The 14534-nt window shown below is 51.3% G+C and overlaps 1 protein-coding gene across 3 annotated transcripts; it reads left to right on the forward strand.

The window, feature by feature from the left end:
* The first annotated feature begins 4335 nt into the window (after nucleotides 1-4335).
* RBM42 (RNA binding motif protein 42) lies at nucleotides 4336-13575 on the forward strand. 3 transcript variants are annotated; one of them, XM_001160564.8, is made up of 10 exons: nucleotides 4880-5145; nucleotides 5384-5537; nucleotides 7018-7102; nucleotides 7209-7283; nucleotides 8818-8883; nucleotides 8959-9134; nucleotides 9571-9903; nucleotides 10140-10257; nucleotides 13048-13242; nucleotides 13332-13575. In XM_001160564.8, exons 1-10 carry the CDS (start codon nucleotides 5018-5020, stop codon nucleotides 13442-13444), a joined length of 1443 nt encoding a protein of 480 aa, XP_001160564.1. In that variant the 5' UTR covers nucleotides 4880-5017; the 3' UTR covers nucleotides 13445-13575. The 3 variants fall into 3 exon arrangements, with proteins under 3 accessions (XP_001160516.1, XP_001160564.1, XP_009433609.1); XM_009435334.5 differs by having other exon boundaries at nucleotides 4900-5145; nucleotides 8980-9134; XM_001160516.8 differs by lacking the exon at nucleotides 8818-8883 and having other exon boundaries at nucleotides 4336-5145; nucleotides 8980-9134.
* Nucleotides 13576-14534: the final 959 nt, after the last annotated feature.

A 14534-nucleotide genomic window follows, 5' to 3' on the forward strand; every position in this document is an offset into this window, starting at 1 on the left:
TGCCCAAGTTGGAGTGCAGCGGCATGATCTCAGCTCACTGCAACCTCCGCCTCCCAGGTTCAAGCCATTCTCATGCCTCAGCTTCCCCAGTAGCTAGGATTACAGGTACGCACCACCACGCCCAGCTCATTTTTGTACTTTTAGTAGGGACGGGGTTTCATCATGTTGGCCAGACTGGTCTCGAACTCCTGACCTCAAGTGATCTGCCTGCCTCGGCCTCCCAAAGTGCTGGGATTACAGGCATGAGCCACCGCGCCTGACCACATTGCCATATCTGAAATGGCTGGATTCTCTTAGGTGCTTTTCTTTTTCTTTTTCTTTCTTTCTTTCTTTCTTTTTTTGAGACAGAATCTGGCTGTTTCCCAGGCTGAAGTGCAGTGGCATGAACTCAGCTCACTGCAACCTCTGCCTCCTGGATTCAAACAATTCTCATGTCTCAGCCTCCTGCTGGGATTACAGGCACCCACCACCATGTCTGGCTAATATTTGTATTTTTTGTAGAGTCGGAGCTTTACCATGTTGGTCAGGCTGCTCTCCAACTCCTGGCCTCAAGTGATTCTATCGCCTCTGCCTCCCAAATCTTCACCTGCTGGGATTAGTTTCCCCTGTCTCAGTAAATTTTTTTTCCCAAACTAAGTGAACATTAGATTTAATTTGGCTGGCCCCAGAAGAAAAACATGCACAGATGGTAGTTTTACTGGTGTTGCAGTAAGTTTTCAAATTTGGAAGTTTGGCAGCTTTATGATCTTGAACCTTGCTGTCCATCTCTCACACAACTCCTCTCTTGGCCTCCAGAGTCCCTTTACTCTCCCAGCTTTCCTCCTGCCCCTGGCTGCTGTTTCCCAGCCTTTCCACATTGGCTTTCCCATGCAGTCCTTAGTGTGTCTGCTCCTCCTCTCTCTCCTCATCACAGTTCCCAGCCCCCACCTTCAACTGAACTCAACAAAATCTTCAACTTCATACAGTAGTCACATTGTTAGTAATAACACTGGCATTTTTATTTTGATAAAATAGACCGTTTAAATTTTTGAGATTCTACCTTATATTTTTTGAATTATATACTGAAGCAAATAAGTAGTGATGTAATGTCATTGGGGACCAAGATTTTTAGTGTAAATGAAAAAAGATAAATATAAACTCAAGTAAACACCCTGTAGTCTTTCACATGAATTGGAAATATCAGAATAAAGTCATGATTTTTCTCTTTCTAAAAAATATGTATTTCCCTAGTTAAGTCCCCTGAAAAGGTCTAAATATAATGACACCCCAGTAACACTGAGCAGCACTAGTATACAGACTGTGGTCTCTAAGTGCCATTTCTGACTAAGAACTAGGGACTTTTGTGAAAACAGCTGATTCCAGGTCTGGGGCAAGAAATGTGCAAAATGTGTCCAGGATATTTTGTGCCAGGAAGCAAAGAAGTCCTCTAAGACTACTGTGGCCAAGTCAAAGGAACTCAGGAGCCAGTCTGAAGGGCTGTCACTCACCAAAGGTGGGACATGTTGAGCAGCAAAAAGAACCACAGTGGTTTGAAGCACATCAAATATGCCTGAATGTGTAAGTTCATGTTGATACTCATATACCTCATTGAAATCACCTTTGAAGAGTACTAGGAACCCACTCATTATTTTGAAAAATTTTTTATATATAAAATAAAAGAATCAAGCATGTTCTCTATTTTTCTTATATGTGAACAAGTAACCAACTTTTTTTTTTTTTTTTGAGACAGGGTCTTGTGCTGTCACCCAGGCTGGAGTGCAATGGTGAGATTTTGGCTCACTGCAACCTCCGCCTCCTGGGTTCAAGTGATTCTCATGCTTCAGCCTCCTGAGTAGCTGGGATTACAGGTGCGCGCCACCATGCCAGGCTAATTTTTGTATTTTTATTAGAGGCGGGGTTTTGCCATGTTGGCCAGGCTGGTCTCAAACTTCTGACTTCAGGTAATCTGCCTGCCTCAGCCTCCCAAAGTGCTGGGATTATAGGTGTGAGCCACTGTGCCCAGCCTAAGTAACCAAATTTCTGATGAAGAGGTTATTTATGGAAGAATCACAACTAATAACTTCAGAGAAAATACTAGAATTCAAAAACCACTATTTGCTGTTAATTAATCTAGTGATGGATACAGGTAATGATGATCAAGGGCTACTAAAACTATTAGGGGAAAGGTTGATTGGGCTTCTTAAAATAGGTAGACCAGGATGACACCACTGATCAATCCTGATGCCAAAGGAAGGCAACCAGACATCTTGTGCTTCTGATGGGATCCAATAGGATACAAGGGATATGATACCATACAATATTATCTATGAAGTGTGCTTTTACCAAATTAAACCTAAATCTCATCTAGCCTTAGCTCTCACTACAAGCATATGGGAAAGGGGCAGGAGGCAGTCAGAAACAAGTGAAACAAAAAGGATGTAATTAGTTAAATTCAAAATGTGTGACACCCTATAGGATAAATGATCCAGTTTCTTCAATAAAGAGAATGCAAAAGGGGGAATGGAGAAAGAAAGAAGAAAGGGAGGGAGGGAAGAAGGGAGGAAGGAAGGAAAGAAAGATGGCAGGCAGGCAGGTATTCATTTGTACTGATTCATACTGCAGCTTCAAGAAACCAAGGCAGCCAATAAAATTAAATTTTCTTTTTTTTTTTTTTTTTTTTGACACGGAGTCTCGCACTGTCACTGGAGTGCAGTGGCGCAATCTTGGCTCACTGCAACCTCCGCCTCCCAGGTTCAAGCGATTCTCCTGCCTCAGCCTCCCAAGTAGCTTGGATTACAGGCGCTCGCCACCACACCCAGCTAATGTTTGTATTTTTAGTAGAGACGGGGTTTCACCATGTTAGCCAGGCTGGTCTTGAACTCCTGACCTCGTGATTCACCCGCCTTGGCCTCCCAAAGTGCTGGGATTACAGGTGTGAGCCACCTCGCCTGGCCTCAAAGTTTTTCTTGTTGGTAAACATCTGAGCAAGCAAAAATTTAAGTTTTGACAGGAAAAAAAAAAGACAATCAAATGCAATATTTGGACCTTGTTTTGATCCTGATTCTACTATCGTATAAAGACATTTTTGAGACAAGGAAAACTGAACACGGTCTGGGTGTTAGATGATACTAAGAAATTAATTTGATGGTATTCATAATGGCATAGTTAATGGCATTTTTTTTTTCTTGACACTGAGTTTCACTCTATCGCCCAGGCTGGAGTGCAGTGACGTGATCTCGGCTCACTGCAACCTCTGTCTCCCGGGTTCAAACAATTCTCCTGCCTCAGCCTCCCGAGTAGCTGGAACCACAGGCGCACGCCACCACGGCCGGCTAATTTTCGTATTTTTAGTAGAGACAGGGTTTCACCATGTTGGCCAGGCGGGTTTCAAACCCCTGACCTCAGGTGATCCGCCCACCTCGACCTCCCAGAGTGCTGGGATTACAGGTGTGAGCCACTGAGCCCAGCGTTAATGGTATTTTTTAAAAATAGTTCTTATCGGCCGGGCCGAGATCGCGCCACTGCACTCCAGCCTGGGCGACAGAGCGAGACTCCGTCTCAAAAAAAAAAAAATAGTTCTTATCTGTTAAGGAGACATAATGGCGCATTTATGACTGAGTTGATGTCTGGAATTTGCTTTAACATACTCCAGCAAAAAAATATAAAAATAAGAAAAGTATAAGGCCATGCGCAGTGGCTCATGCCTGTAATCCCAGCACTCTGGGAGGCCGAGGCGAGTGGATCACTTGAGATCAGAAGTTTGCTACCAGCCTGGCCAACATGGTGAAACCCCGCCTCTACTAAAAATACAAAAATTAGCCGGGTGTGGTAGTACACACCTGTAATCCCAGCTACTAGGGAAGCTGAGGCAGGAGAATCCCTTGAGTCCAGGAGGTGGAGGTTGCAGTGAGCCGAGGTCACACTACTGCAATCCAGCCTGGGCGACAGAGCGAGACTCCGTCTAAAAAAAAAAAAGAAGAAGAAGAAGAAGGTACTTTGTAACATTCTCCCCGCCCTTGAGAATGTACTTTATAAGCCTATCCCAAACCTGTAAGAACTAATGATAATCCCACCACCCTTTGCTGACTCCTTTTTCGGACTCAGCCCGCCTGCACCCAGGTGAAATAAACAGACTTGTTGCTCACACAAAGCCTGCTTGGTGGTCTCTTCACACGGACGCGCGTGACAAAGAAGTATAGATCAAGTGAAATCCAGAAGTGTTGAATATTGGTAGCGTTTGAGATGTACTTAAGAGTGCGTTATACTATTCCCCTTAATGTGCATGTTTGAAAATACTCAGAATAAAACACTTGTGACGGCTACGGGAAAAAAAAAAAAGGGTCAGCTGTGGCCCAAGAAAGGACAGGGACCAAGCCCACGGACGTGCTCCTCTGAGTTGCACTAGTCTCTGGGCCTTGGCTCCCACCCTGAACAGCTCTCATCTTTAAATGTCTTCAGCTGTCCTCCTCCAGGAAGCCGGGTCAGGCGCTTCCTCCCGGGCGTCTCCGGTCTTCGTGGGAACCACAGGTCGGGTGTCAACCTACTCCAGGATAGGGGCCCCGAGGGGCCAGCCAGGCCTCCCAGCCTTGCCCAACCCTGGGGTTGACACGGACTTTAGCGTCTTTTTAAACTTCCGGCGCGGGCTCTGCGGTGGCACAGGAGGGTCCTCCAAACTTTCCTGCGATCTCAAAGGTCCAGATTCCACATTGGGGATGGGCCCAACTGACTTTGCTTCGCTCTCATTAGCCGGTGGTCCTCCAGGAAAGCGGGGCCGCCTCTCCGCTGTGCTCTCATAGGCCCAGGTTCTTGCGTTCGTGTGTCCTTCTCTCACTCTGATTGGCCTATATTCCCCCTGAGGGTGTGGCCAAATCTCATTGGCTCTCGCGCCCGAATGTATGACGTCATGCGCCAGCGCCCGTCGCTTTTGCTGGACGTCATCCTCGGGAGCCCACCCGGACGAAGGGGGAGAGTAGAGAGCAGAACCAGCGGCGGCGGCTAAGCGGAGACTGTAGTAGCGGCGACAGCGACGACGGCAGCGATGGCTGGGGCGGGGCCAGCCCCGGGACTCCCGGGTGCAGGAGGACCCGTGGTCCCGGGTCCTGGCGCTGGCATCCCGGGCAAAAGCGGCGAGGAACGCTTGAAGGAAATGGAGGCGGAGATGGCCCTGTAAGGCCCGCGACAGAGAGTGATAAAAGTCGTCCCAGAGCCAGAGCCACCGAATCTCGGAGCCTCCAGGCCTCGATAGGCCGGAGATACGGCTCTAACATGGGGAAGTGGGACCTTCGGGATTGTGGGGGCGGGGATAGGGGAGAGGTTGGCAGGGGTGAGGGTCCCCTCGCGATATACCCACAGTTCCAAAATTGGTACGAGGTCCTGAGCGCTGATGTCTGTTCTACTCCTCCAGGTTTGAGCAGGAAGTTCTGGGGGCTCCAGTACCTGGAATCCCAACTGCTGTGCCTGCGGTGCCCACGGTCCCCACGGTCCCCACAGTAGAAGCGATGCAGGTCCCAGCGGCTCCTGTGATCCGCCCAATTATCGCGACCAACACATACCAGCAGGTACGGCTGAGCTAAGGCATATAAGTCAGGGAACACAATGCCTCGAACAGAGTAGGTGTTTGTGTACAGAGAGCTGTTGACGTTTTGGCTTGTTGACTAATTAGCATGACAAATATTTTATATGCCAGGCTCTGAGAACACAGTAATGACTGAGAGAGACATTTCTGCCCTGTGGGAGCTTATATTCTAGAGCATGTTGTCCAGTAGAGCTTTCTGCAACGACGAGACTGTTCTGATATATTTAAAATTTATATTTAATAGTTCGTTATTCTCATTAGTCACATTTCAAGTGCTCAGTAGCCAACTATATATGACTAGTAGAGAAAGAGAGAGAAATTATTAAGATGAAAATAGGCTGGGCGCTGGGCGTGGTGGCTCACACCTGTAATCCCAGCACTTTGGGAGACCAAGGCGGGCAGATCACGAGGTCAAGAGATCGAGTCCATCCTGGCCAACATGGTGAAACCCCATCTCTACTAAAATTACAAAAATTAGCTGGGTGTGGTGGCACGTGCCTGTAGTCCCAGCTACTTGGGAGGCTGAGGCAGGAGAATCGCTTGACCCCAGGAAGCGGAGGTTGCAGTGAGCCGAGATTGCGCCACTGCACTGGAGCCTGGTGACAGAGCGAGACTCCGTCTCAAAAAAAAAAAAAAAAAAAGCCCTGAGGCAGGTGCATACCTGTTGTGTTGTTGTGTTCAAGGAACAGCAAGGAGACCAGTGACAGTGGAGTGAGCAAAGAGGAAAGTGGGAGGAGATAAGGACAGAGAGGTGAGGCCAAATCTTGTAGAGCCTTATGGCCATTTTAAGAACCCTGGCGGCCAGGCACGGTTGCTCACGCCTGTAATCCCAGCACTTTGGGAAGCCAAGGCGGGTAGATCACGAGGTCAGGAGTTCAAGACCAACCTGGCCAACATGATGCAACCCCATCTCTATTAAAAATACAAAAATTAGCCGGGCGTGTCGGCGGGCGCCTATAATCCCAGCTACTCAGGAGGCTGAGGCAGGAAAATCACTTGAACCCAGGAGGCGGAGGTTGCAGTGAGCCAAGCTCGTGCCACTGCACTCCAGCCTGGACAATAGAGCGAGACTCCGTCTCAAAAAAAAAAAAAAAAAAGACTGTAAGGGACAAGGGCAGAAGCCAGGAGATGGAGGAAGGGGCTAGTACAGTAATCTAGACAGGAGTTAATGGTGGCTTGGATGGAGGTTGTGCATGGGAGATGGGGAGGACAGGTTGGACACAGTTTCAGTGGGTGCTAAGTGCTGTGGGGAAGATGAAATAAGGTGGTGAGAGAAGCTGCTGCTCAGAGAGCCCTAGTGTGATCCCAAAAGCCTCCCCGAGAAGTGGCATTTTAGCTAAGACCTGAGCTAGCCAGCCACATACAGAGCACAAAGCATGAAGCTCTTGGTCTCTTGGGGTGAGCTGGCCGCAGCAGATGGGAATGCTGAGTCAGGCCCCTCACCCTGACCTCTTCCTCGACAGGTCCAGCAGACTCTGGAGGCCCGAGCAGCTGCTGCAGCCACAGTAGTTCCTCCCATGGTGGGTGGCCCTCCTTTTGTAGGCCCTGGTAAGTAAAGAGTAGCAAGGTGAGGGGGTTGGGCAATCAGGCAGGGTGGTAAAAAGGTGTGCACAGGACTCTCCTCCCACCATCCTTGCCTCTCCCCTCCCAACAGTTGGCTTTGGCCCTGGTGATCGGAGTCACCTGGACAGCCCAGAGGCTCGAGAAGCCATGTTCCTGCGGCGGGCAGGTGAGTCTGGGGCCAGGGACCCCCACATTTAATCAGGCACTCTTGTTTACATGACTTCAGCCTCTTGCCTAAATCCTTGCTCTAAATTACCCTTTGCCTTTGATCCCAACTTGATGTTGTCATCCGAAAGCACAAACCTGATCATGTCCTTTCTGATGATGTCAATTTTGTTTTAACCTGATCATTGCAAACCAACCCTCCTGCTGTCAGTCCTAATTCCCAGTTACCACAGCACTTAACACCTCATAACAAGCTATATAATTTCTTATTTACTATGGCTATCATCTTTTGCATCCTCTAAAATAAAAGCTCCATGAGGGGCAGAAGTCTCAGTATCTGCCACATAGGAAGCATTATGTACTGTCTGTTGATGGGATGAACGGACTGTTGAGACAAGCGCCAGGCTTTTCCCCTGGCAGTCACAACCCTACATGACCTTGCTTCTTGCAGGGAGAGATCCCCAGCAGCCCGAACATTTCTGGGATGTGCCAGCAGTGCTTTTGTTAAGGTCCCTTCTCTCCCTGCTCACTGACACCCAGCTGTAATCTTCCAGCCATCCTTCCCCCCCAGGCCATTTTCTACATTCCACCTTTTGTTCTTCAGGTAACCTTTACTCACACTGTCAATTTGTAGGACATTACTTCCTTATATGTATGAAAAGGATGCGTGTTCTTACTTGGATGTAAAATTCTGGTATAATCTCGGTTAAACCAAACGTGCTACTTATGTTACCTAAATCCTGTTATACTTGTTAATCTGATGATCTCTGAGAAGTTGTAATGTCTCTTACTTTTTAGTATGGTTTTGATCAAAATGCAAATCTGACCTACTTCCCCTGCCCAGCTTCCAACCCTGCTGTGGCTCCCCAGTGCCCTCAGGAGGACACCCATGGCTCAGCCAAGAATGCTGTGCTTTAAAAACAAAAAAGCTCTACTGGGGTGCCTGCTGGCTGCTCAGCCCTTCTCATGACACTCTCTAAGCCCCACTGCTTCTATTACAGTTACACTAAACTGAAAAGGGAAAGGTTTTGCTTACAAATATTCTCCCTGCCAATAATATTCCCACTCACCCCTTGCCTAACACTTCATTGCCCCTCGGGTCTCAGCTCACGGGTCCCTTTCTCCAGGAAGCCTTCCCTGGGCCTGGCTGGGTCAGAGGGCTCCCCTCTCTTAGCACTGGTCCCGCTGCCTGGGCTTCCCTGCTTCCAGCCCTGGTCCCCATTGGCTCTCCTTCTCTAGTGATGTCTCCATTCCCTCCTCCTCTGGACCAGGAGCTCCCTGAGAACCCTGGGTCTGTTGGTGTGTCCCCAGCATTGCCTGCCACAGGGCTGAGCCAGAGGAGCTTCTCAGTGGTAAATTTTCATGGAATGAACCAGGGGAGAGGCCCCCACATCTTCAGGAGGGCTCCCCAGACTCTTCTCCAGGATTTCTTGATGCTGAGAGTGCACACACACACACACACACGCATGCACACACACACCTTGTCCCAAGTGCCCGTCCCCCATGACACACACCCCCATCTCTCTCTCCCACAGCTGTGGCCCCCCAGAGGGCCCCTATCCTGCGTCCAGCCTTCGTCCCCCACGTGCTACAGAGAGCAGGTGAGGGGCCAGGGTCATCATCCCTGCCACATAACTCCCCCCAGGCCCTGGAACTCCCCACTAACACCCTGACAGATTCCGCTCTCTCCTCTGCAGCAGCCGGCCCCCGCCCTATGGCCCTACGGCCCCCTCACCAGGCCCTCGTGGGCCCCCCTCTGCCTGGGCCCCCTGGACCACCCATGATGCTGCCACCAATGGCTCGGGCTCCAGGGCCCCCGCTGGGCTCCATGGCTGCACTGAGGCCCCCTCTGGTGAGTGTGAACAGGGAACTAACGGTCAGATGTGCGGTGGACGGGGAGACCATCCATCCTGGCCCAATGGGCTATGTCTGAATTGGCCTCTTTCCTGACTTTCTGTTTCTCTACCTTCTCACTCTGCCTTTGTCTCTGTCTCTTTCTGCATCTTTCTGTGGCAAAATCTGTTCTCTCCTTTTGTGAAGAGAGTACAGAGAGAAACACATGCTATTGGAATATTTCTCTTTTGATTGTTACTGATGTTCTTGTCTGTGGCTGTCTCTCTCTGCCTGTGTTTCTCCTTCTCTGTGTTTGTCTGGCTGGAGACTCTCTGCCTGGGTGTCTCTTGGCTGCTCTCTGGCCCCCAGGCCCTTTCTTTGTTGGATGGAATGGAGATGACAGTAAAGTCTGAGCCTGTGAGCCGGCCCCCTTCATGCTCTCCTCTTACCCACAGGAAGAGCCAGCAGCACCCCGAGAGCTGGGCCTAGGCCTGGGGTTGGGCCTGAAAGAGAAGGAAGAGGCAGTGGTGGCGGCGGCGGCTGGGCTGGAGGAGGCTAGCGCGGCTGTGGCCGTGGGGGCAGGAGGTGCCCCAGCTGGCCCTGCAGTCATTGGGCCCAGCCTGCCGCTGGCCCTGGCCATGCCATTGCCCGAGCCTGAGCCCCTGCCCCTCCCGTTGGAGGTCGTCCGCGGCCTCCTGCCCCCGCTGCGCATTCCTGAACTCCTGTCCCTGCGTCCTCGGCCCCGGCCCCCTCGGCCAGAGCCACCCCCAGGCCTCATGGCTCTTGAGGTAAGCAGGGAGCCTAGCGGTGAAGGGACAGAAGGGACGGGGGGCAGACAGGAGCCCAGGAACTTCCACACAGACAGACCGGACAGCAGGAGGACCCAGGGGAGGGAGGCGGACACATGTGCCCCACATCCAGAAGCACATCCAGCCCTTACTGTGGTGGCAGGAGGGCCGGGGACCAAAGGACGGTGGGAGACCCCAATACCAACCCCTTTGCACCTCTCCCCTTTCCTCTGCAGGTCCCAGAGCCCCTGGGTGAAGACAAGAAGAAGGGGAAGCCAGAGAAATTGAAACGGTGCATTCGCACAGCGGCAGGGAGCAGCTGGGAGGACCCCAGCCTGCTGGAGTGGGATGCAGGTAAGCTGCTGAAGCTCGAGGTCAGGCGTGGCTCGGCCAAGGTCAGACCAGGCTGCTGTCCTTGGGCTGCAGACTGGGAGGGTGAACCCTCTCAGTAGGGTGGGCGCTGTTGTTAGCCCACCTTGGGGAGGGGAGGCTATGGCTCAGGGGCTGGTTCTTCACCTAGCCATGGGCCGGAGCTTGGTGGAGGTGACGGGGACATGGGGCTTTGTAGCCCGTTTTACTCATGAGGTGCCTGGCTTCAGAGAGCATTCTTTTTTTTTCCCAACTCTTAGGATAAAAAAAATTTTTTTTTTTTTTTATGAGACAGAGTATCACTCTGTCGCCCAGGCTGCAGTGCAGTGGCGCAATCTTGGCTCACTGCAGCCTCCGCCCCCCAGGTTCAAGTGATTCTCCTGCTTCAGCCTCCCAAAGTGCTGGGATTACAGGCATGAGCCACTGTGCCTGGCCGGGAAAAATTTTAAACACAGATGGCACAGTAAACACCCGTCTACCCACCACCTAGATTCTGCAATTAACATTTTGCTGTGTTCACTTTTTTCCTCTTTGTGTATGTATATGGTTTCTTTGTTTTTAGCTCAGTCATTTGAAGCAAGTTATAAGTGAATTAATCACTTCTAAATATCTCAGTATTTATCTCCTAAGAAAAGAGATATTTTGGCCAGGCATGGTGGCTCACACCTGTAATCCCAGCACTTTGGGAGGCGGAGGCAGGTGGATCACTTGAGGTCAGGAGTTCAAGACCAGCCTGGCCAACATGGTGAAATCCTGTGTCTCTAAAAATACAAAAAAATTAGCCAGGCTTGGTGGGAGGCACCTATAATCCCAGCTACTCGGTTGGCTGAGACAGGAGTATCGCCTGAACCCAGGAGGCAGAGGTTGCAGTGAGCCGAGATCAGGCCACTGCACTCTAGCCTGGCAACAGAACAAGACTCCATCTCAAAAAAAAAAAAAAAAAGAAAAGAAAAGAGATACTTTTTGCATATCATAATACTATTATCAAGTCTAAGAACATTAACTAATTCGGTATCTTCTTTTCAGTTTATATTTGTATTTCCCTAGGTGTCCCAAAACTCTGTTAGAACTATTAATGTTTTTGCCCTGAACCAGCATGCATGCAGTTTTATGTCCTTCAATTATATCTTTTTTTTTTTTTTTTTTTTTGAAACGGAGTCTTGCTCCATTGCCCAGGCTGGAGTGCAGTGGCGCAATCTCGGCAGCTCACTGCAACCTCCACCTGCCGGGGTCAAGTAATTCTCCTGCCCCAGCCTCCCGAATAGCTGGGACTACAGGCGCGCACGACCATGCTTGGCTAATTTTTGGTATTTTTAGTAGAGACGGGGTTTCACCATGCTGGCCAGGCTGGTCTCGAACTCCTGACCTCGTGATCCGCCTGCCTCAGCCTTCCAAAGTGCTGGGATTACAGGCATAAGCCACCACGCCCAGCCTCGATTATATCTTAATAAGAACGGTCTCTTTCCTACCTCTTTGTTTTGTACATATTTTTTGAAGTGTCCGGGGCAGTTGTCATGTATGATGTCCCACCTTCTGAGTTTGTCCGGTTGTTTGCTCCTGGCATTGCCTAACTTGTGCTTAGAGTGTCCCATATCACAGACGCCATGGGGCAGCCGTGCAATGGCTGAGGAAGGAGATGGACCCCTCCTGCTTCAGTGTTTGACTTCTGCCCCCTCTCCTGGGACCGTCTACCTGGCCCAGAGAAGACCCTAGCTCTGTGACCTTGGGCAAGTCACTTAGCCTGGTTTTGTTTTGTTTCTTCTTTTGTTTTTTGTTTTTTTTTTTCTTTTTTTTGAGACAGAGTCTCGCACTGTCACCCAGGTTGGAGTGCAGTGGTGTAATCTTGGCTCACTGCAGCCTCCGCCTCCTGGGTTGAAGCAATTCTCCCACCTCAGCCTTCCGAGTAGCTGGGATTACAGGCACCCACCACCACACCCAGCTAATTTTTGTATTGTTTAGTAGAGATGGAGTTTCACCATGTTGGTCAGGCTGGTCTTGAACTCTTGAGCTCAAGTCATCCACCTGCCTCAGCCTCCCAAAGTGCTGGGATCACAGGCGTGAGCCACTGTGCTTGGCTCACTTAGCCTTTTAAGCCTCATATTCCTCATCCCCTCCCTTGTGGGGACAGGGATTCATTGGGACAGAGCATGTTCAGTGGAAGCACAGGCCCAACTCAGAGGCAGCATGAGAATGTCAGCTGGGTGCAGCCATGGCGGAGGAGCAGGCAGCATGTCCAGGTCTCAAGGGGGAGTTAGGGCAGGCCTTGCCAAGGAAGCAGGGCTGAGGAAAGATGAAGCCCATGTTCCTGAGGTGCCATGATGGGCAGCCAGTGGGTGACAGGGGTCCAGGGGACCAAGGGACACCAAGGCTCAGAGGAAAGGCCAGGGCTAGGGCAGAGTTAAGGGTGTTACTACAGGAATGAGTGAGGTGGCCCTGGGGTGGGGAGGGCAGTGCAGTTCAAGGTTAAAAGTAAGGACTGGAGCCAGATGCCTGAGCTCTTGTCTTAGCTCTGCCGCTTCCTGCTTGTGTCACTGTGGGCAGTGACTTCACCTCTCTGTGCCTCAGTGTAAAAGCATGGTTGGGAGTGCCAGAAATGGAAACACCCCTCCAGGTGCCAGCAGAGCTCCTGGCGCAGGGTCAGTAGGTGTTGACCATTATTACTAAGAGGTCCCTAGGCAGAGACTAGATACCTCCGAAAAGGTGTGATCGTTCAGACAAGGTAGACACTGGGCAAGGCCTCTGCATCCTCTGATGTCATCTCTTCCCCATCCCCAGATGACTTCCGGATCTTCTGTGGGGATCTGGGCAATGAGGTGAACGATGACATCTTGGCACGCGCCTTCAGCCGCTTCCCATCCTTCCTTAAGGCCAAGGTGATCCGTGACAAGCGCACAGGCAAGACCAAGGGCTACGGCTTCGTCAGCTTCAAGGACCCCAGCGACTACGTGCGCGCCATGCGTGAGATGAATGGTGGGTGCGGCCTCCCCTGGGAACTGCAGGCGCGGCAGGCGCTGGCCTAAGCCTGACCCGAGCCTGCCTTGAACCCTCTGTCTCCACAGGGAAGTATGTGGGCTCGCGCCCCATCAAGCTTCGCAAGAGCATGTGGAAGGACCGGAATCTGGACGTGGTCCGCAAGAAGCAGAAGGAAAAGAAGAAGCTGGGCCTGAGATAGGGTCTGTGGCCAGGCACCCGCTCCCACCTGGCCGGGCGCTGGCTCCTCCCTCAGTTCTCTTTGGAAAACCCCCAGCTGTCCACCCATCCCCTGCCCCAAAACCAGTTTCAATAAATTTACGTTCATTTCCACCCCTGGCTGGGCATGGAAGCACGCTGTGGGGAGCAGGGCTTGGCTTCCCCACAGCTGGAAATGGTGGGGAGTCTTGAGAGTTTACCCAGGCAAACACCCAGGCGGGGGCTTCTGAGCCCTTCCTGCGCACCCATTCCCTCTTCAAACCTCTTCCACACATGCTGAGTGCTGCTTATTCCAGAGGAGAAAGGGGGGCCAATGGCAAGGGTGAAGCCAAGCTGAGGCCCATCCCCGTGTCCTGGCTACTTCCTGTGTTCTCAGCACCAAGGTGGGAGATCTAGGCCCTTCCCTTCTGGAGCTCACAGCCTTCTAGGCCCTCTTCCATCCAGCAGACTCTCACCAAGGGTCTGAACAGTGCTTGAGGACACAATGGTGACAAAGTCCTGGGCCCTGCACCGTTAGAGCTCAAGGTCCAGTGGCAGAAAATAGGCCCGATGCCCTGACGATAAGAGCCCAGAGTGGTCAGGGCAGGATGGGGGCGCTGACCTGTGGGTGAGGGGGCCCTTCCTGAAGGAACTGTCCACCCCCAGGTCTCCTCTGGGGCTTTCCAGCTTCTCCAGTCTGCCACGCCCAGCCAGCTCACCGTGCTCTAAGTCTCGGTGGGCACCTCTATCTCTGTCTCTGTGGGTACCCCTCCATTTCTTGTCTCTAAGCTTCTATATCCCTGTTGGTCTCTGTTCTCTCCCTTGGAGCTGGGAAATGAAAAAGGAGGAGAGACCCACAGATAGAACAGAGACTTGGGGTCTGTTCCCCTCTTTTCCCAGCTCCAAGCTGGCCTCTGCCTGTCTGAAGAGGTGTCTGTGCAGGGCCTTGAATGCCAGGCTGAGAGCTTAAGCTTTATGCAGAAGGCAGCAACAAGCCCCAAAAAGCTGAGAAAATTCAAGCAGCAGCAAGGTCCTGGGCAGCACAGATGTGCGCTGTAGAAAGGGCCCTGTGACCGGCTGGGTGCGGTGGCACA

Source organism: Pan troglodytes, chromosome 20 (genome assembly GCF_028858775.2).
Source record: "Pan troglodytes isolate AG18354 chromosome 20, NHGRI_mPanTro3-v2.0_pri, whole genome shotgun sequence".
In the NCBI taxonomy this organism is placed as follows: Eukaryota; Metazoa; Chordata; class Mammalia; order Primates; family Hominidae; genus Pan; species Pan troglodytes.